This window comes from Aythya ferina (genome assembly GCF_964211825.1).
Source record: "Aythya ferina genome assembly, chromosome: 3".
Lineage (NCBI taxonomy): Eukaryota > Metazoa > Chordata > Aves > Anseriformes > Anatidae > Aythya > Aythya ferina.
Window position 1 is genome coordinate 42,822,723 of NC_140298.1, and position 22,622 is coordinate 42,845,344.

Below are 22,622 nucleotides of genomic sequence, written 5' to 3' on the forward strand. Positions count from 1 at the left end.
GAGCATTTCTGAAGGCACTGGGTGTGAAGTAAACCAGCCACAGAAATGGATTAGCAGTAGCCAGGAAGGCTGAGGCCATTTCCTCCGGGAGCAGTGCTGTGCAGAATCTTACTGTCAGATTGATCCATTTCTGTTTGGCTTAGTATTAACAGTGCTTGCTTGTTAGTCTCTGAAAGCAGGTGTCTTTTAACATGAAACAGTGTTTGCAGAACACATTTTAGGTATTTCCTTTGTTAGAAGTAGTGCAAAAACACTTCTGCTGCAGCCTAGCTCAGAGACGAACTGCTTTGTCGTTATGATTAAGGGCACGCAGTTGTAATTACAGGAGAAAATAGTATGGTTTTAGAGTTGCCTACAAATAAACAGAATTGCAATAGATCTCTCCATAACTAGAGCAGAACAGCATTTTATGTTTGTATCTGATGTCGTTTAAAGTGGAATGTATTATTTGTAAGTGATCCATCCTCTGTGACCATTTTGTTTCTCCTCAGGAGAACTAGATCCGGAAAGAATGGGCTCAGGTATTCAGTATGGAGACGCTGCCTTGAGACAGCTGAGATCGCCACGTAGAGCACAAGCACAAAGTGCTCAAGAATGTGGGTGTTAAAGAAGCAAAGCACAAAATTCCAAATACTTGCTTTAGATACAGAAGGTAAGTTAGAAAAATCTTGTGGTGTTTGGTAAACTACTATATTTCATAAATGGGCTACACTGACTGCTTGGCATTTTCAGTTTCACAGCCTGTAAAAGCAGCAGCATGGAATCTAATGAAATAATGCACAGTAGAGGTTTACACAGGAGTAGTATTCCTACTGCTGTATTTGAGGTTTTTACTCTGAGGAATGCTGCGGAAAACATTTGAAAATTCTGTGTATCTGAAATGCATTGTTCTTCTGATACTTACCTAGTGCTCTGTAGAAAAAGTGAATCATTTCCATGATATTGTGAATAAATATTACTAGGAATGAGAATTCACAAAACGCATGGGGGCAGTATCTTACCCAAAACTATTAGACAGTATTTTCTGAAAAATAATGGACTTTAAAGACTGACACTGGGAAATGAAAGGTAGTACTGGATTTCAAGCTTCCACTGACTGTTTTTTTCCCACTTTCTCCCTTAGTCACTGAGGGTAATTAAAGAATTGCTGTGTATAAGTTGTTCCAGCCTCATTAAGCCTTAGCTCTCTGACATGAGGGCAGTGATATCAAATTAAGCTATTACTGGAAGCATAGTTACTACGTCACTCTTACTGTATTCATTTTTATCAATTTGGGCAGTGCATGGCAGCATTACTCAAACTGCCAGCAGAAGCTTTACAGAACGTTAAATAAGGCCACATTCAATTATGTGTTCTCATATTTTGTTCTATATTCCAGGAGCTTAGCTCCCAATTAAAGCCCAGAATTTTAAATAATGCATGAGAATCCTTTAACTGCTTTCCTCCCTTTTTTTTTTTCCTCCTACAAAATACCATCCTTCAACTAAGACTGCTAAAAGGGGTATTCATTTAGTCCAGCTCTGTATGGCTGCACAGCAGTGCCTATTTATTGATCTTATTTCAGCTCTTGAGATTTCACATTGGTCAGTGTAAGTGATGGAGTTCTTATGTATTTTTCAGCTGTCCATGTAAATGACGTTTGAAGAAACAAGGTTTGAGAGCTATGCAGTTTTTAAACACGCCTTTCCACTACATCCAGACAGAGCAGATGACTGCTGACAGAAAGGTGCGCTGTGTGCTATGGGTGGAAGAACGTCCATGTGACACAAAGCCTGTAAAGGGAAGCTGATAATTCAGTGGACAATGTTAAGGTGGTACCTGTATGTAAACATTTTGTTGCCTAGTTTTGTTCTTTCATCTTTAGTTGAAAGCATTGCTATATACTGTAAATAATGTAACAGTAAATTTACAAAGCATGGTATACTTCTATGATGATAGAATGTTGCACTACGAGCAGTTTAATATTTTATTTTTTTATCATATAAACTGAAATATAACTGAGGTAGGCTTTGTCATGTTTGTCGCACAACAGTTTATATTTATGCCATATATTATAAAACCACTGGCAGTGTCAGTAAGAGGTGGCTGTTTGTTCTTCCTTCTTAGTTTGACACGTTCTGACAAGGTGTTTACACAGGTGATTTTCAACATAGGGTTAGACCCATACTTAACTTTTTGTAGCACATCAAATTGGAGAAGTCATTTTTATTGAAGTTCACATTTCCTATTTTATCATAATTCTTAAATATATTTTGAAGTTATTTTACCAGAACTTAGAAGTTCAGAAAAATGCTTTTAAATCTCTCAAATGGCTGTCAACTGACATGCATCTTGGATTTTTTTTGGTTCTGATGTTTTGTTTAGCACTGGTGTTATGTTTATAGTATGTATATGTGAACGGAGCTGTGCATCTCCTGTGTGTTTTGTAATTCCAGTGCAGGGGCTTATGGAAAACCATCACAGTAAGAGTTCTATTTAACCTCTTACTTCTGACTAAGAAATTAACTGGTGAAAATGATTTCTGGTGAAGCATACCTGGTAAAGTACAACCTGAACCCAAGTGTTTTTTTCTAGACTATCCTGAACATTTGAAAGTTAGAGTAGTATTATCTTGTTCTTAAACACCTATAAAGTACAACTAAGAACTTGAATTGTAACATTAGACTTTAAGGAACTTGGATTCTGCCTTTCTGGAGTTCTACATTTTAACTTTTGTTTAGATACTATATAATGCTATCCACATTGCTTCCAGAAGACTTGCATGATAGAAGAAAAAAATGCATACTACTGATGTAGGTCTTTCTTCCTGTGAAGCTCATCAATGAAATCTTCAGCCTTGGTGCTGGTTTTTATATGTTAGAAGAATTCATTCTTCCCTTCTGCTGTTTTTGTATGGTGGGGAAGAGGTATGAAACAAGAGATCAGGAATCCTGTTGTCATTGCTTAGCTGGAGACAGAAGAGACTTGCAGAGGGTTCAAGAGGGAGGAGAGAACCACAAGTAGTGCATACCATTTTGTCAGTGTCATGACAACTGATCAGGTAAGAGATGGGGCTTTTGTGGAGCTGTGGAAATAAGTTCATGTTTCTTGGGGTAGCCAAACTCAAACTGGTGGGGGGGAGTGACATTTCAGTTGCACTGAAGCACAAGTAAAAATATCACCAGTGATTTCTAACTTGAAAGGGGATGTTATCCTGGAAGTACAAATCAACACAAAATAGCTCAGTGTTCAAATTCTAAGGGTAAAAATGCTTTATTTTTCTATATGTGAATCTTCCCTATTTAAGGGACATCAGTCAAATGCCCATTTAAAAAATAAATCAGAAAACTAAACTGAGGCTCTAGTTCAGAGGGCGGTTAATGCACGAGAGCAAACCAAAAGTGCTACGGAGAGGAGCAGTATACAGTTTTCCATGGAATTAGAATTGCATGTAAAAGAAAAGTCCAGACACTTTCAGTTCAAATAGATGCTCATTGCAAAGTTATATACCCTTGGCTCATCTCTGAATTCAAAGTACAAAATAATTAAGTTTGCTATGTACTAGAAAAGTCTAGGCTTAATTTTAAAAAGGTTGGAAGATCAAAAGCTTTTCATGTTATAGCTCTCTATGTATATCTTAAGATTTGGATTTTTATATAACTGGTGAGAATTTATTCCAAGGCATTTTTTTTGTTGATAAACTGTCTCAAAAATATACTTGTTAATATTAATCCTGCATTTACAAGAAGAACTCCAAGTAACCTTACCTGTCTTAGTCATGACATTTTGGCTTCCATTACTCGAAAAGCAAGTTCCCCGAAGTAGATGGTGAATGCAGTTACCTCCTCCAGCACGTCCAAATGGCAGATTGTTCAGCTGAGTGTGTTGCATTTTTGCTACAGTTCTTGAGGTTGGGGCTAAAGCTGTCAGTTCTGAAACCCCAAACCAATACTGAAATACTGGAAAAATGATAGAGGAATGTGTTCCCCATGATCTAATCAGATTTCTTGGTACACAAAAATAAAAGCTGTGCACCTGCCTGCCATGACAGCACAGATGAAGCCAAAGGTCTCCCTTCCAGCACTGTTAAAATGGTTGAAGTGGGGTTGGCACTTGATCAAAACTTGTTATTACAGTAACAGTTGAAATGGGGGGAAGTGTTGTTACTTCTGTTGCTTTGTAGTAGTACACTGCTGAAAGAAAGCGCTCTACAGGGTGTTTCTTATTTTAAAAATATGTTCCTGTCCTTTTCCCTTTATATACAAGAGTGGCCCTTCATTTATACTAGCTCATGTGATCATTTTGGTAATGTGTCTGTGGTTAAGCAGCAGTAAGCACAGTTTTATTTTTTAACAAATTGTCTTATGCTGTCCCTTTCCCATGAGGAAGGAAAGAATACCTTCATTATAATCAGGCTTGCCAGGTTTTTACCATTTTCTTATACTTAGACCATTACTATATTAGCACATATTATATCTGGTTAATATACATGTTTTGTGAAGTGTTGCACCCTTAGGCTGTATCTCACTGACATTTAAAAAAGATACTTTCTAAAATGGCAGCTTCTGAGGAGAATACTGTTGGAAGCAGTAGCTTTCTAAGCTTTGCTGTTTACTCTTTTCCTCTGAGTATTTTTATTTCTAAAAATAACCATCATGCCCATAAGAGCTCTGGAATCAATTTTAAGCTTTAATATTATAGTTCACACAGCAAACCAAACCTAGCTCACATAATACTAAGTGATAAATGTTAAATTATGTATGGTTTTTAGTGTAAAGTTCTTACTTTACCAAAGCAAGATGGCTTAGTTTTATACAAAATACTAGGCACCCGGATCCTAGGATTTACTGGATATGGAACTTTAACCATTCAGAGCTTTAGAAGATTTAAATGTCTTATCAAATCCTGTCTTGCCTTTTAATGAGGCTGCTGGCCTATACTATCTCATTTCATGCTTGTATTTAACCCCAAATAAAGAAACTTTGATTTTCTAGGTGTTGTACTGCGAATCCTGTTTATTTTCACTTCTGCCTGATAAGCTACATCCACACGACAAATATTAGATGGCCTCAAAACCAAAAAGAACACTTTTGCTGAATTCATGGTGAAGCTGAGCTGGTAGAATATCAGCTAGGAGAACTGGAGCACAGTTTCAGCACATTTCCCAGCAGCAGTCACTGTATTTCTCCCTGGCAAGCAGCTCCCCCAGCACCCCCACCACACAAGGCAGCCCCCGCCCTGGAGCACTGCTGCTGCCACCCACTGTTAGAAAGGCAGCAGCTGCCAAGGCTGCCTTCCACAGAGAATCTCAGCTCCTGCATGTCTGAGCTGCGAGGCTGCATTCAGTTACTTGGTTCTTAGCCTTGCTGGGTTTGCCTTTTTGCTCTAAGGATTCCAGTACCGATTAATTTCTAGAGAAGATGTATCTGTCTAGAGCTCCTGGAGAACATGGTTTCAGAAGATACATTTTTAAAAAAAGCAAAGGGAAGATGTTTCTGTGCAACCTGAATCCTGTATATGCTCTTATAACTTCTACAACCTACTTAGCAACAGATTATCCCCCTTTCTTTGTACTCAATTAGATACATCTCCAACAGGAACTATGCCTCTTGAGCCTTAAAAAAAGAACACTGAGAAGTTATTTGTGTATATTGCTCATTTGCATTCACATTCAATTCACTGAAGGAACTAAGACTTAAGGGAAAAACATACCTGGTAGTTTGAGTTGTATTCCTCATTCAGTATATATATATACACTCACAGAAGCATGTAGAAACTCAGTGCAGCCATTCTTAAATAACTTATTTGAAAAGTTTTCCCAGTTGCAACATCATACTCGTTCTTAGTGATGCAGCTTCTTGCCTTTTCCCCGTACTACCATTTTTTACCCTTTTTCTAGCTATAAAGGAAGATTCACGAGGACTTCAGCCTGCATTTGAGACAGAGCCAAAACTGTAACAAGCTGTTTTTTCCTTGAGTTTATGCTACGTTAAATGAGTCATCTAAGGAAAGGAAATTTTAAAAATCATGGGAGAGTTTTAGGAACAATGTAGGAAAAACTCAGCTCTCAGGATGACTTGGTTCTGTAAAGAGTGGTTTTAGTTACCTTTGTCACTTACACTCCATAAGGGAAGAGGATATGGGAGAAGCAGAGGCTGTATATAGTCTGCATGCAGTCTACAAGAGCCCTGTAGCAAAACTGAGACCCAAAGAACACCACAGCATAAGCACTCCAGGATACTGTGTCACTCATTTTATTCACATATACAAGTTGACACTACACTATTAAATATAGACAATACAGAAGCATTAAAAACATATACTATTAAAAACTTTAAAAAACACATATTGCTTCAAGCTTAGATGGTATCTCCCTAGAATTTTTAAAGTGATTTAAAGTGAATCCAGTGCTAACAATAGCTGAGGCAGCTTCCCATTCACTTCTACCCCTAATTTTATAGGCGCTATTGTCAAGGTGTTGAGTCAGGCTCTACATATGGCTTTGCTGCTGAGTGCACTAACTGAGCTAGAAAATAAACTGGCACATGCAGGTTATTGGACATCAGTCCTCAGATTGCTAGATTTTGGTCCTTATCAGTAAAAAAAATCAGAGGCCTTCATAGTTCAGTTATACTGCATTTATACCATAAAAATTAGAAGGGCAGTATGCACTTCCATAGATGTTAACATTCGATTAATATGCATTGAGTACCTTGATAGAATTCGTTACCACACATTCAGGTCTGTCCCTCGCAGTTAAGTTTGGCTCTAAATTTAGGAATCACCTTGACTATCTCAGCTTCCAGTAAAGACCACCATAGTTCATAGCTGCAGAGATGTGACAGCAGTGACTGAACAGGCATGCTACTGTACTTCACAGGGACATTCATATGCAGTTTTCATTGCAACGTTTCACATTGTAAACACGAGTCTATACAACACTATAGTTAAATTGCAGCATTACACTGTGAAAGTCATTTCACTTGGCTGAGTGCTTTCAAAAACTGAAAGGAATAAACAGTTACTTCAATGAAAACTGGACAACTGAGTATTGACTGTGTTCTTACAAGGTTTTACTGGTAAAACAGGAGTGAGAAGCATTCATAACTTGGCTCAATTCTAAAGTCTATGGCAAGACAAGTCTGAACTTTCTTCATTGATAGGGTAAACATTATCTAGAATGGAAAGCAAAGTCAAACTTGATGCAAAGCGACCTGCTCCTTTATCTCTGGAATGTAGTTAAAGCTTTGACACTTGAAAGTTCTGTTTTCCAAGTCATTTGTCTGTTCATCAAAATTCATGCTAGAACACTAGAAGAGTTTTCCAGACCTCAGCCTGGCACACTAAACATTTTGCATATACAACTTGCAGTTATCAGGACTATACTAGTTCACAGAGCCTGAGCAAATCTACTAACCACCTTTTTTAAAAAGTCAAATAACGCCCAAATATAAGAAAGCTACCTGATCAGCAGAATAATTTGCCCCTCACTTCAGGCATTACATTACTCAGACTAAAATTGTACCAACATAGCACCCAAGATTTTTAGCTACAGACCATTTAAAAAACACAAGTGACTCACGTGATCCAGTTCTGTCACTATCTTCTAACTTACTTTTGGTGGGGAACTGCTCTTGTCCAGACTAGGATAAGAACTAGAATATTTCCTTAGTACACAGCAGCCCAGATGCTGCTGAAAGTTTCTCATGTTCTACAGAACACCTGAACGACCCTGTTTTGAGACTTTCCAGGTTTGGTACCCAGTATCCAAGGCAGAAGACATTTAAAGCCCCTAGTCCAACATCTAACAGGAGATCCATCTTATCCAAGAATGGGTACTTAAGGCAGGCACAGTCATCTTGGCTCCTCCGTTCTCAGCGGGAAGAGAACTCTGGAAGCTGTCTTGGAAAGTGTGGCAAGTCCATGATCAAGAAAACTGCTTAATGTGGGCACACACTGAGGGCACACAGTCCATCTGCTAGGGTCACATGAAGTCTACAAAGCCAGAGGTGTACACAGCATCCTGGGCGACAGGAACAGGCTGTATTGAGTAAGGCTGGTAAATAGTACTGAGTTAGTGCCGTGATACTGTTGTTCAAAACTAGGGTGGATTTCTGAATTCAAAGTGTCAAAGCAACTTGAATATCTTTACAAAAGCTATTTAAATAAGAAAAACAGCATGCAAAAAAAAAGTAAAAATCCCATGTGGAATAAAAAGCATTTTGTCAAATAGTTTGTCTCAGTTTTGAACAGAGTTTTGAAGTTTTAGAAAGTTCTAAACTGTGGCCTACTAAGAATTTGGAATATAGTCATTTTGCCATGTATAAACATACCTAGTCATGCTCTGCTTCCCCAGCTTTAGAAGCTGTAAGATCTCTGGTCAGTAGCCTGAACAAGAGTTATTAGGACTTGTAAAGCTTTATACTTGAAAATCAGGTTATAACTTCATGGGGTCAAAGACACTTTAGTAAGACTGAAATTAATGAAGCCTTTGATGTGACAATTAATACTAGAAGGCAGCAGTGTTTGGTCCCTCCACATTTCAAAAACATCCACAACCAAACTCAACTACGCATCTGTCCCTTGTTGCAGCAGCAATTCTAGTCCTGCTTACTCACTGAGATGGTGCAGTGAAGCGAAGACAGGCACAGGCTTCTGCTGCAGAAGTGCAAGTGTGCTTACTGTGAGAAGTTGTCTAGTCTGTAAAAAGCGAGCTGCAAAGGTGTTAAAGGTAAGCAACGTACATAACTAACACACAGCACATCTGAACAAAATCTTGAAGCTCACAACTACAGGAATAGTCTGCCTAAAGCTTAGTTATCAAACTGAACAAGTCATACACAGCAGCCTGAGGAGAAAAAACACTAAGAATTTGACAAACAATGACTCTTAATACATAACAGACCTACAAACTGAAAGTGTTCAAGCTCCTTTATATATATGTATTCTTTACTAAAAGGCTTCTTTACTAAAAAGTACCTCTCCTTCCTTCTCTAGCCCTCACCCCACTAGCAAGGAGTTCTGCACCAATTTGGGGGCAGAAAGCTTCTCAGCTTCACCTACAAGCATCATCAAAAATAATTTAAGTTTTAAACCCCTAAAAGCACACTCATACAATACCACCACATGGAATGCATGTTGCAGTCTAACCCCACTGAGCGCAGATATTCCTAAGTGTTAAAAATAGACTTCACTAGACAGAAGCCAGCCCACCGATAAACCGGCATTTACATGATTAAATGTAGAATAAGTTGACCACAAGCTTAATACAGTGGTGCCAAGTTGATCCTGGTACAACAAGCAACTGCCTATCGAGCAGCAGCTGTGAGATGATTGTCTACATCAGTTATTTGGTACAATAGGCACAGCAACAGCAAAATGATCCTGTAGCTGTTACCTGCTCTGATAATTAGTAGTTTATTACAATGACCTTTGTAACAGCAGTGAAAATTAGAAAGTATCACCAGATTCACCGATTCAGCAAGTTTTTTGAAAGCCTCTATATACAGACAACACTTGGCATTTGCCTAAAAAGCATCTATGTTTATTAGTGCTGCTTACCAGACCTACTGGCTTCCCTGTTGCCTGTCTTAATACACTTATTTTGGTAGAAATATCGACTCAATAGTACTATAAATACAAAGGCACCTCCATCACACCTTTAAAGTCTCTCCCCCCTAATATAATACCACCTCCCCATGATTTGGAGGGCTTAACTTTGAAGTAAGGGACAGCAGATTACTCATAACCAAGATCAAAAAATGTTTGCCTTGATTGCCAGTATGCCAGGCTTCCCCCTCCACTCCCCCCACCCCCAAAACAAGTCAACTGAAACGCATTACAAAGATTCCCAAAAGGGGAATTGTTTAAAAATTTGGGTAGCTATATCTAAAAGCCGCTTCAAATGTTATGGCTCCAACTATACACCCCACTGTGAGGTAGGTAGCCAAGATAAAAATACTGTAACAAATATTTTAACAGCTGGAAACTCCCTATAAAAACCTTGCATAAGTAGTTTGGTTCCTTGCACCAGTGTCCTGATAGGCAAAACTTTATGATGATACCTAATGGAATCCAATTTCACCGAGCTCTTGCTGAGTAGCATCTCATATACTCTGTCATCCACGGGTTGTCTGGCGGGGGAGGTTTTATCCGGCAAGGTTTCTCTGTTTCTGCGGATCGTACTCGCCTCTGAGAAAGCTTCCTTTTCTCCACTTGTCTCCTGTTCTTTGCTCGTAGAGCAGATTCATGAATCTGGAAGACCAGAGTTAGTGTTACAAGCAGGAAAACAGGCTAGGAAGCCCCCAGGAAAGCCAAGGGGCACTTGCTATTTATCCCAACCCCCATTCTGAAGAAACAGGGTTTGCTAGGAAGATCACATTTTCTCATGTAATTTGCACCACTAATAAAAAAAGAAGCACAGAACTTTTCCAAAAAGAGATGCTTCAAATTCTACTCTGCAATATTTCCCCCACCTCGTGGTGGGAAAGACTGCAAAAATCTTTAATGTTTCTCTGAATCTTAACTCTGACATTTTAAAAAGCCTTGTTTCTCCTATTTCTACCATAGAAAACTCTTAATTATCCCTCAGTATGTATCCCTTAAGATCTAGGCATAGTAGTAACATCAATGGTTAGAGACTGCTCACTAGATACCAAAGAACTTCTTGACGTTTAAATATAAAAACCTGTGTCCTGATGAATATTCAAGTTATCATTTTCACCAAATTTGGTCTTAATAGCCAGCTTGTGTTTGCTTGCCTCTGTTTCCAGACTTAAAGATCTCATCTCAAGAGGAGAGTAACAACTTTGAAACATCCAAGAAAAGTGACCTAGGCAGGCTATAAGCAGTCCCTCCTTACAGAGCCACCCCTACTGACAGGGCACTACCATGGCTTTCAATTATTTAACTGTTTGAGAGGAATCCTGCCACTCACTACAAATCAGAGACCCTTAAGGGTTCTTCAACTTTGTTTCTAGCATGAGCAATGTTAGAAGTCTTCCACAGTATCTCTCTCCACTCAAGTTTGGCATTAACATCTATTGGGCTTCAACAAGGCACCAGTCAGCATCTTCCACTGCTGATCCAAGCTTATCAATCCAGTAACAGTGTCCCTTATCAGGACAGGCAGCTTCTTCCAAAAGCTGCAGGTCCCGTTCTTCATTTCCTTAAGAGTTCAGCTGGACTCTCCCAGGAAGGAGAAAATGCTTCAAACCCTTTCCAAAACAGCCTGCTGGAAGTCAGCTGCACCTCACACTCAAGAGCACATCCACCACATTAATCCTCAGGTATCTTGGCTCAGGGATTCAGACTCAGAGATTCAGATCCCAGCTTTGGGATGCCTGGTGCTAACCACCTGCTGCTTTTCATGAAGTTCAGAATGCAGCAGTACACTTAAAACAGCCAGTTTTGCTGGTAGCACTATTACAGCCAGAAACGAGATAGCCAGGCATTAATCAGAACTTCCAAGTATTGCTCAAAACAGGTTAACAGTTAACAGCTACTGCAGTCAGACATGTCAAACATCTTGAAGTTTACTGCTGTAACTTTTCCTTTATTATTAATGACAATACTGTACTGACAGTACATAACTACAGTTAGGTAGATCTCTCTGAACTTTCCTCTGCTTCTCCCCTCCACACCAAACCCAAGTTCTTGACTACCACATAGAAGTGTTAACTCTAGTGAGTTAACTCTCTTTTTTAAAAAGTGGTTTTTGGTATCACCAAAGCTAGACTCTGCAAACTCAACTGGATAATGTAGAAAACTGGCTGTCTTTATAAAACAGGGTTTAGCAACACACAAAGACTCTGCAGCAAGCAGAGCTAGGCATCCAAACATGTTTTTGTTTTTTGACACTTACCTTCTTTTTTTTGAAAGCCTTTTCTCAGAAATACTGTACTGCGCAGAAGGACTAATCTGACCAAACTCTGCTCATACACAACTCCAAGCACAGCCAAACCTGGAGGGATGACACCAGCTCTCAAAGGAAACAAAGCAAGCCCCTAACTCCACTCCTGCATGACATAGCATAGCCACAGCAGGACAGTACCACCCACAACAGAACAGGTTGTTGAAGCCCTGTTTCCCAAGCAATGACAAATAAAAGCATCCTTGGAAGTTTTACCTAGATATTAGCCATGTGTCTTTTCTAGGCTCTAAGTCATCAGTTCTCACTTAAATAGAAGCTTTTTACTTACTTCATTCACTGAAGCAGAAGCACAGACATTGTGAGTTTTCTGGCTTCCAGTATCTGTCTGTTTTTCTCCCCACCCATACAGAGCAAATGGATGCTTATTCTCCTTTGGTGCATCTGTCTTTTGAGGACTTTTGGCTGATCTTCGATCGTTACGACTGGACAAGGCACTTCGGCTTGGACGTCGTCCTGTACGGCTGGTTTTATCTGCTTCCTTTGTGGAAGTCTGTTCTACAGTTTTTTCTTGCTCTTCCTTCTGATGCTTTTCTTGATCTTCTCTTTCTTTTTCTGAAAAAAAGAAAGGTCTGCTTTGAGCTCCCAATAACAATCATGCCTATCTGCACAGCCTCTTGATATGTCACTGAAGCTGCACTTTTTTTTCAGCAAGTGAAGACGTCACTAATTCCACCGCAGCAAAGGCATACCTCACTCAAATGCCTTCACTCCTTAGTGACTGATATTTCCAAGCCCATCCCTCTGCACATCAGCTTCCACACATTTAAATGTGCCTTTCGCTAGTGAGGCTACAGAAGCCTAATAGCTCCAGGCAGCACTGTAAATGCACTAAGAATGTTTCCAGTGATCTTCCATCTTCGCAGTTTCATCCTTTCATCTTTCAGACAGCAAACAGATGGACTGCTGAACGGCATGTAGATGCTGCCAGCCAGAGAACAAGCCTGATAAAGCTATGTAAGATAAATCCCTCATATTACAGACATCCACTGAAAGAAGAGTGCATTTTCAAGCTCCCTGATTATTCATGCATACATCTTGGTTATGGTTTGCTGTTTACATCGGAGAGGGAAATATGAACCAAAGATTTATAAAGCAATCAACATCACCCTTGCTATCTATTCAGTGAAGAATGCCTTGTGTTTAAAGCATCACACAGCAGGCAGTGCTGCCCTAGACTAGTTTCCACACCTTCCCTAACAGCATGTCAGTCACCACCCCCTGACACCACACAACAGGGCTGATATAACCAATGCCATTTTATACAGCAGTTACCTACAAGCAGGGTGATCAGCACTGAGAAAAGCACGCTTGCCCACCAGCACGATGAAAGCCCCCATGGCGGGGCTGCCAGGATGCAGTGACCCCACCACCGAAGGAAGTACAACAGCACATGAGATGTTACCCATAAAAATCAGCATCTGCTGCTTCCAAGTGGGCCTTGTACCAGAACTGCTGCTGGATGGCAAACGATACCACCATGGTCATCGTCCTCCAAGATGAAAGGGATTTGAGTGATTTTGTGTATTCCAAGTCTAAGTCATGACTACTGTGTTCCATGTGGTTTACTCAGTACTTGACCCACACTGCAAAGGGCCCAGGTGATTAAAAATTAGGTAATAATAAAGCTATGCTAATTGCTAAAAACGCTGTATGAGGATAAAGCTCTAATTATACCAACAGCTTTCTGGCCAGTTCCCTACCCAAGATCCCTAAAGGCCCTGCCTGTTCCCATAGCACCAGGTGACAAAGGGGTGCAGCATTTGTCCACCAGACATTAACGTTTACAGAACCTAATATGCATCATTTAAATCTGCACACTTAGACTGATACTGAAGGCCAGATCAGCATTATACAAGACGATATATAATATACAATAAGACATTATACAAGCAGACATCACGACCCAGTCTTTCCGTAACTTTTAGGCCAACCATACCTTTTGTTTAAAAGGCAACCAAAGCCACCTATTAACCTAACAGCACAGCAGTCCGCTGCTAAGAGCTCTCCCTGCGAAGGGCTACCTTTGAGCTTGAGCTGCAGCCTTGCCCTGAACACACAGTGGTGCCGTCAAGCTGCTTGCAGAGCAAGCTGAACATGCAGGACTCCTGCCGCACCAGCTGCAAGCTGCCCACACTGCAAGTCGTGTGCTTCCAGCAACCACCAGCACACGCTGGTGTGTATGGAAAGAATTCCTCCACTGATATAGAATGAATTTGTCTTGCTTACATATTGAGAGGTTGACCACAAACAACTAGAGCAAACTTCACAGCAGTATCTTCATTAAGAGCAGAGAGACTTGCCCATCCCATGACACAACAGCAACCGCTCATGCTAATCGCTGTGATTTAGCTAATCAAGCTCATGCATGCCCAATCTGACACCGCTTTAATTTCATTCCAGCATCCACCCAGCTTCACCAGAATGGAAGTTACCCACCTGGCACAGCAGTGCTTCACTCGTACCCTCGCTCTGCCCCAGCAGGGTACAGGATAATCCGCTGCACGCCCCAGCACTGCCCCGAGGTGGGCTGCCTCAGCTGCTCAGCTTGTTCATTTCCTACTCACTGCCAAACCAGCACAGCACCTGGTGCTGGGCACTCCAGGCTGTGCAGGTGCAGCATTCAGAAGCAGATGCCACTGCAGCATGGCCAAGTAGCTGCTAGAAGTAGCCAGCAACACAGCAGCATCCAGAGTCCGATTGAGTGCCCCTAGAGAACAGCCAAGGAAAGCAGCCGGTGCCAGCAGAGTGACAGAACGAGAGCAACGAGTGGCCACATACTGAAATATCAGACACAAGGTTTCAGTGACAGCCAAAGCTGGATAAATGTGAAAAGCAGTGACCCCAGTGTGGTAAAACACCAGCTTTGCGTGGCATCCTGGGCTCTAGGGCACAGCTTCACTGCTGACAAGGCAGCACATGCAGCCCAGCTGCAACAGGCAGCACAGAGGCATCCCCTTGTAGCCTGTTACCTACAAGTTCCTCTACACTGCCCGCTCTTAAAGAGGAACCAGCTTGGTCCTCTTCCACATGCAAGAGGCCATATCAGGAGGAGGCACTGTTTTGAGCATGTCAGCGACGTTTCAGAGAATAACACAGTGAAGGGAGGACATGTTGCTGTCAGATATGCAATGAGTCACTCGGTGAAAGAAGCCATTCCATCCTGCCCAGGAAAACTGCACCTTCCTTCTCCACAGGAGAGCACAACAACACGGGAGTTCACAAGCCATGGAAGATGGCATTTAGAGTCTCCAAAATACAGGAAAGCGGGGTCTCCGCAATCACATTGGTAGCCTTACTTCAAAGCAACAGACGAGCCTGGATGCTGCTCCCTCGGATCCAGTCCCAGCTGGTGCAGAAATGACGAAGCCAGCCTGTCCCAAAATAGCTATAAAAGCATATGAGTAAATGGCACGCAGAATCCTGCTCAGCCTTGCAGTAAATGCTGTATGCTGGAGCATACTATGGCACCTTGTGTGCACTTGCTATTAGAGCAGATACTGTAATGAGTGCACTCCTACAGCTCATTTATATGAACTCAGTGAAGGTACAAGGCTGATGTCTTCACCAGACATTTATTTAAATCTTATTTGAAACTTCAGCAGATATCCCAGCAATTTCGTGAGGCACCCCTGTTGCAGGAAGGCAGCAGCTGACAGCAGAGAAGCAGACCCATACACCAGCAGCCATCTCCTGCCCCTGCGGCACGGCAGCTCCGGCAGGCACTGCTGAACGCGTGCTGCAAATAGAACAGGAAACCCAGAACCGACTGGCTGCAGCATTACGGGGATTAGCCACGATAGGGAAAAAGCACATTTCAGAACTGCATCGTGGATGCTAAGCAGAGCACACTGGACAGGAGGGGATTAAGTGCTTAGCAGCAAAACAAGGCTGCCAGGCCCACCCAACAGGGCAGTTGAAGGCTCCAGCCCAGAAGAGGTCACTTAAGTCCTCCTGCAGCACCCAACTTGCATAACAGCTCCCCTCCACTGCCCAACATGAGTTGGTGGAGCTTTTCTCCCTCCCACAGCACTGTGTGCTCTACCAGGCTGAGAAGAATCCCATTCCAAACGTACTTCCAGCAAGCCAGCAGAGCCAACAGCCTTCCTATTAGACCTACAAGTCCCCAGGGATCAACTCTATCATCTGTGTGGGATGTCCACCCCACACAGGGCTACCTCAGGTTCAGAAGCATTTTGTACCAAAGCAGGAAACTCTGGGTTCTGCCCCCAAGTCACCTTCAGAGCTCCCCTGTCCAGATGCAGCATTGAAGCCAGGGTTTGAGAGGTGCCTGCTCTGGGAAGCCTCCTGCACACCAGTCCCCTAAGCGCCAACACCCCCAAGCAAGGCAGGTCTCCAAGGCCTCTTGAGGGGGCACATATGCAGTTGTGGCTATGAATAACTCCCACAGCTGGGCAGAAATTTGGCTTGACTCGATGGCAAAGCTTGTTTCCACCCAAAAGACACTCAAGTGACTGGATCACAGTACTGTAACCCCTAAGCTGACACCATTACCTTCTTCCCCCACCACCAGTTGCTCCTCCCCATGCACATAAGCCAGCAACTACACCTGCAGCATCATGACAGACAAGATCCAGGAAGGAGTTTGAAATTGGATCTTCTACTGAGCTGCACAAATCCAGATCCATCAGACTCTTGTGTGGCAACTGCTTTGACACCAGCTTGTCACCGCTGTCATTCCAGACCTCTGTACAGAAGTGCTGAAGGCAAAAATCACAATAAGGATGGAAAGATGGCTTAATCCTGGATGTGTGCGCAGCAGTATCATCTCACAAACATGTTTGCCTGCTGTGCCGCTGCCAAGAGCTCCTGTCTTTCACTCACCAGCCCACAGGGTTCTGTTGACAGGTCCGAGGATGCGTCAACTGAACCAGCTGATTTAGGTCGAGATTTCTTTGGATTATGTTTAACTCACACCCATGCCTGGACATGTTCTGCAGAGCAGTCCCACCAACAGTGTCGCAAGCGAAGAGCCAGAAGGAATTATGCCAAATTTGCCACTCAGCACACCTTAACATCACTCAGCTGCCACTTCAGCATGAGATATATTGACAAAACACACTTGCCCTAGTTGTCACCTCAGAGTTTGATGCTGGCAGTACTTTAGACCAGCACCACTAAACCTTGAAGTCAGGCAGTGCTGATTTGTGCAGCTTTCAGTGCTCCCTCATGGGTAGGAGCTGTGTGAGGAGCAGGTAATTCTGTTTCTTCTACAAAAAAAAAAAAAACAAAACACTGCGTGTGGTAGTATTTGGACATTCAGCAACATTACTGCTGGCCAAACATACTTTGCCACAGTCACTTTAGATACCACATAGCCAGAAATCCGGCTCCCCCCAGCACAGAGGGAAGCAGCAGTAGCCAGGTAACAACCAGGATGCTGCAGCATGTGGGTGGATGCCAGATACAGAAGACAAAAGATGTCACTGGCATGAGCACACTCAGCTGCCCCCACAGCACTTCAGCATAATTAAGCTCCTCCAGAAAAAAAAAAAAAAAAAAGGCAGTTGAATAACGCAAGATTCACAGGGTGGCAGTTTGTGTGTTATCTCCTCTGCACTTTTTAATTAGCCAGTCGCTAAAAAGAAAAACACATCTTTAATTGCCTAATATTGAATGAGTCACTTGCTTTCTGATTGTACACTAAGCTATACACTGATATAAATTTCCACTTAATCCAGCTGCCTAAGCGGGGTTGTTCTCAGGCCTTTTACTAAGGCTCTTAAATGCCTGCAAGAAAATATATTTATACTAAGTTGCTTTACAGAGAAGCAAAGATCAGGTACAGATTTTTCTCCCATTGTAAATGGGAAGAACCTAAGCAAAGATGAGGTGTTCTCTTTGAGTAGCCACAGCACAGTTCCACCAGCTACAGGCACAGCTGCCCAAGAGCTCAGAGCTGGGCAGGCTGGCATTGCTCTGCAGCCCCTTTGCCACTAAGGTGAGGGGACAACCATGCACACACACAGGACAGACACACCCTCACTGGCCACAGAAAACACCTGTATGAGCAGCTCATCTGCAGCTAGCAAGTTTTTACCTGCTGCCAGAGCAGATCCAACTGGAATCAAGCCACGGTCTCTTCCAGAGACAGCCACGGAGGGCAGCAGGAAGGCCAAGGACTGCCCAGCATCCCCACATGCAGCCTCAAGCCTCGCCAGCTGCCAGTCAGCCTGGGTCACAGCAAGCTACCTGCTGTGCCCCACTGCTTTGATACACAGAAGAATGAGATCCTGGCCCCCACCACATCCACCCAGGATCAGCATGTGTTCAGACTGCATCAGAAGTGGCAGGAACCCCAAGGTCTGAGCCCCAACTGCTTTTGTACTCCCCTCACTAGAAACCAAGCCTTTAGCCCACCCTAACAGAGCACATCTTTTCCCACACTGCCATTCCCTGCTCCTTCAGCAGAGAGATTTCTCAGTGCTGCTTCTCAGAGCTGCTATATACTTGCTTCTTCCACACATACTCTGCAATACCCCTTTCCTCAAGGCACTACAAAATACTACTCGAGGAAAGCAAGATCAGACCCACTAACAGTGTTACATTCTGGCTACCTGGGGTGCTTTCATCAGTGTATGGCTGTGGGGAGATGGAGAGCTGTAGTGGGGCAGCCAGCAGCAGAACACACCTCCAGCTCCTTCAACCCAAGCAGGCTGTGTTCTTAAGAGTGTCTGTGACCATTCCTGATGCCTTGCCATCTTCCCCCACCATAGATGTTAAAAAATGCTATACCGCCAGCAGGCGCTGAAACACCAGTCCTCCTGAGGAGGAAATAGCTAACAGAGCTAAAGCTAATGTGGTATTTTTAAGGGTAGTGACTGCGGCTGAGCTGTGAATATCAGGGTACAGCCCGTTCTGGTAAGCTCAGGCCCCAGGGGACATCAAGCCAGACGATGTGATCTCCCCAGGCCAAAGCAGCACATCTAACCCCAGGACTAATCCCCAGCAGCACGCGGCTTAACTCCCCGCTCCCTGGGCACGCAGCTGGCCCTAAACACGCCGCAAAACACCTGTCAGCGGCTGCCGGATCAAGCCTCATTTCAGCACAGGTGAGGCAAGGCATTTTAGGGGATGGAAAGTTAACGGTGTTGAGAGCTCGGTGGCAGCGCTACCTGCCCGCCCGTGCCACAGCGCTGCTTTTGGGGGGCCAGAAGGTGCCATAAGCTAGCACAGAGCACAACGCGGCCGGTTCTGCTCCGGCTGCAGACCCGGGCTGCTGCCGCTGCGCCTTACATAAGCGGCGGCTCCATGGCAACGCTTTACATAAGCGGCCGGGCGCCGCTTCCCACAGCCCCCCGCTGCCGGCACCCACGCCACAGCCGCCCGCGGCCGTTGGGGCGGCCGTTAACGGCCGGTGTCGCGCGCCCCCCCTCACCCCCGCCACCCCCGCTCCTACCGGGTCCGGCTCCGGCTCCGGGTCCGGGTCCGTCCCGCCCCGCCTCGCCGCCCGCCTCCTCCTCGTCGTGCGCAGCCGGGGGCGGCGAGGGGGACCCGGCGGTGCTGCTGCCGCCGCCGCCGTTGCTGTTGCCGCCGCTGCTGCTGCCGCCGCCCTGCTGCCAGCCGTCCCACAGCCAGGGCCGGTGCGCCTGCTCCAGCAGGCGGCGGCTGAGGCGGTAGCGCAGCAGCTCCAGGTAGCAGGCGCCGCACGCGTCCCACTGCGGCTCCCTGAAGCGCTTCATGTACTCCGTCTGCACGCGCCGCGCCGGCACCACCATGGCGGGGCCCACGCCGGGAGCCCAGCGCCCGCCGCCCGCTGCCGCCACCGGCCGCCGCCACCGGCCGGGCCCCGCCCCGCCCGCTGCAGCGTTTAAACCCAAACGGCGCCGCACGGGCCCGCCCCCCGCCCGCGGGCAGCCAATCGCGGCGCGGGGATCCCCCCGCTGTGTGACGTCACGGGGGTGGCAACGGCCCCTCCCCTGCCCCAGCTCCACGCCGTCCCCTCGGGTCCTGTCGCTGTCCCCAGAGAGCAGAGCTCAGCGCCTGCCCCTCCGCTCCCCTCCCCTCCCGAGGGAGCTGCAGCCGCCATGAGGCCTCCCCTCAGCCGCTCCTCAGGCAGAGCCCGGCCGCAGGGGGGCACTGGCGGCCTTCCGCAAGCCCGTGTGGGCGGGAGGCGCCGGCACCCAGGGTCAGCTCCGAGCAGCATTTGTGCACGGAATTTTTCTTCATTCCTCCCCAAAAAGGCTCTGCCCCCAGTTTAGGCAAGCACAGCTCACGGACACTCCAACCAATGGCTTCCCTTCCCGACAGCGAGGAAGGGATTGACTTGCTGCAGAGCCGAACTCCCCCTGGGTGCCCACAAGGCTGCCCCCAGCCATTAACACATGCCTCAGCCTTCGTACACGAAACACCACAACTCAAGCTCCCATCTTCTGCATTTTCTCCCCAAACTGCACCCTTCAGAGCAGGTAGCTGCTCCTCATACCGGCCCACAAGATGTTAGCACACCATAAGCAATGCAGGGTTGTTGTCAGCTGCCCCTGCCCCTCCCTCCATTGTACCAGCCTTGTTTTGGGGCCATTTGCCCTGGCTGGCATGAAAACAAGCACCCGGCCACATGTGTGCTATGAGGTAAGCCGTGTCCTCAAGCTCCCGCCCCGGTTTCAGCATATCCCTTTCATTCCTCACACACACACCCCGCAGTGATGGGCAGATTGGCCGCAGCCAGACTTGGGGAAATAACCCGGGACAATTTGTATTAAAAGACCTGTAACAGAAGCTTGTGGAGACACCCAACAACACCGAAGCCAAAAGCCACACCTTACCCAAGGCACATTCTGCACGGCTTGCCACTATCAATCTTCAGGCCTTAGCAGTGCAGGAGCCACCAGGCAATAGGGCCCGGTGTCCCTCCAGGCAGCCCCCATCCTAAACCAGCCCTGGAGCACATTCAGTGGCTCTGGGGGAGGATTGTGCGGGGTGAAGGAGGCGAGGGACAGCTCTTCCTAGAGCTGGAGCTGAACAGCTCCATGTGCCCCAGCCAGGGATCGCTCCCAGTCCTCAGCACAGCAGCTCTGGATGATCTCAGCGTAGCTATATAAACATTTACTTTTTTAATCCTAATGAGTTTTGGCTTCAGCACATCAGGGCAGAGACCTCCATGGGCTGAGAGTAGCCAGTCATTAAGCAACTGCAGCTCCACAGATGCCTGAATGAGGAACTACAATATTTACGAGCCTGAGAATTTCCTCCCTTACAAATTTTGCTGTTTTTTTTTTTTCCTTCATTAAAAAAAAAAAAAAAAAAAAAAAAAACAAGTAAAGACACCATTCAAACCAAAACAGAAATTTGAATCCTGCTTTTAAATCCCTTTTCCCTCAAGGATCTTATTTCTGCCTCTTAATCCTTATTATTGTTCTCCTGCAGGTAGCACGCCAGGTGGCCAGGTAAGTCAGGAGTTTCACACCAGATCGATGGCAGAGCTGGAACCGAGCCCCAGAGCCCTGATTTCTTCCACCTCTCCGTGGCAGTGGGCACCAGGGGAGGAGAGGTGGAAGCAGGGCTGGAAAATTACATGTCAACATTGCTTTCACATCAGCAGGCTGACTCCCAGCTGAAACAGGAGCAGTCATCATCTGAAATGGGGCTGCTGAGAGACCTCTTGGGTAAAGTCTGAGGGAGGGAGGAAACAGGGAAAAGAAAGAAGCATTTTCTTATAAATGAATGTACTTTTTAAAATATTTAACAGCATAAAATCCAAATCAGCAAGGCTTTCCCTGCCAGAGAAAGAAAATAACACTCTGACACAGGCTTCCTAGGTCTGTATCTCCTGGTGAAACTGCCAAGCCCTGGGGGCGGCTGTCCCAGCCACCTCACAGAACAAGCCCCCACGCTGCTCACAGAAGCCTGCTTAATCCAGCAGATGCAGGGGCTTTGGTTTCACGGGCTATTATCCCTTTTAGGTTTATACCAGCTGCCCCCAGAATAAAGCCATCATGGAGAAGGATCAGAAGCCCCAGCGGCTCCCCTGCAGAGCATCCCCCAGGCTGAGGGGCTCTCCAGAACCGGGTGCCATGGAATTAAACACCGAGTCGGACACTCTTGAGGGTGCAAATCACCATGCATGGAGACACAGACCACAGCGCAGTCAATTGCAATATGTGCAAGGCATTTTTGAGCTCGTGGTCCCAAGAACACGTGTAGGAGGCCACTGCAAGGAGCCAGCAGCAGCAGCATGCCGGGGACCGGGTGACATCTCCCCCTTCCCTCCCTGCTGCCTCTTCACTTGTTGTCACCTCCACCTAATGGGGAAGAGCGTCGGCGGGGAGGATTAGCGGCTGGACACTAATCCCCAGTGGCCACGATGCCCTGGGCACACGTCTCGCCTGCTCCACTGCCCTGGCTACGTCTTTAAGCCAGCACACGGGGGACCTCACGGAGAGCCCTGCTGGGGGGACACCAAGGGGGGCACGCGGCCGGGGTTTGGTGAGCGGTGCCCCTAATATGGTCTCAGCTGCGCTGACTGGCTGGGGGCTCCCCTGGGAGGAATGCAACCCCTTATAAAAGCCCCCACAAAGGCAAACCCTCCCGGGTTTTAGCGGGGAGAGAGTGAGGCAGGCTCGATATGGGAATTTCGCCTGCCTCCTGGAGACCGTCCAGGCTCTATTGGGTTTCACGCGGTGCGCAGCGGCTGCCTGGGCTGGATAAGACTCGACAGTGACCGGGACGTGGTGGACATCAGCAGAAAAAGCC

The 22,622-nt window shown here is 45.5% G+C and overlaps 2 protein-coding genes across 5 annotated transcripts in view; one reads left to right on the forward strand and one right to left on the reverse strand.

The window, feature by feature from the left end:
- RAB4A (RAB4A, member RAS oncogene family) overlaps positions 1-4,971 on the forward strand; it is a 19,505-nt gene extending 14,534 nt beyond the window's left edge. The window contains exons 7-8 of the mRNA XM_084513153.1: positions 492-652; positions 1,622-4,971. Coding sequence (XP_084369279.1) covers positions 492-607 — 116 coding nt within the window. The 3' untranslated portion in view covers positions 608-652; positions 1,622-4,971. The remainder of the gene's footprint in view (positions 1-491; positions 653-1,621) is intronic.
- CCSAP (centriole, cilia and spindle associated protein) lies at positions 1,662-19,691 on the reverse strand. Of its 4 annotated transcripts, none has more exons than XM_084513151.1 (4): positions 19,318-19,691; positions 12,181-12,464; positions 10,045-10,234; positions 1,662-5,879 (listed from the first exon to the last, which is right to left on the reverse strand). In XM_084513151.1, the coding sequence occupies exons 1-3, from the start codon at positions 19,646-19,648 to the stop codon at positions 10,061-10,063; spliced, it is 789 nt and encodes a 262-aa protein (XP_084369277.1). In that variant the 5' UTR covers positions 19,649-19,691; the 3' UTR covers positions 1,662-5,879; positions 10,045-10,060. The 4 variants fall into 4 exon arrangements, with proteins under 4 accessions (XP_084369277.1, XP_084369276.1, XP_084369278.1 ...); XM_084513150.1 differs by lacking the exon at positions 1,662-5,879 and adding an exon at positions 6,219-8,036; XM_084513152.1 differs by lacking the exon at positions 1,662-5,879 and having other exon boundaries at positions 6,219-10,234; positions 19,330-19,691.
- Between the last annotated feature and the right edge of the window lie 2,931 nt (positions 19,692-22,622).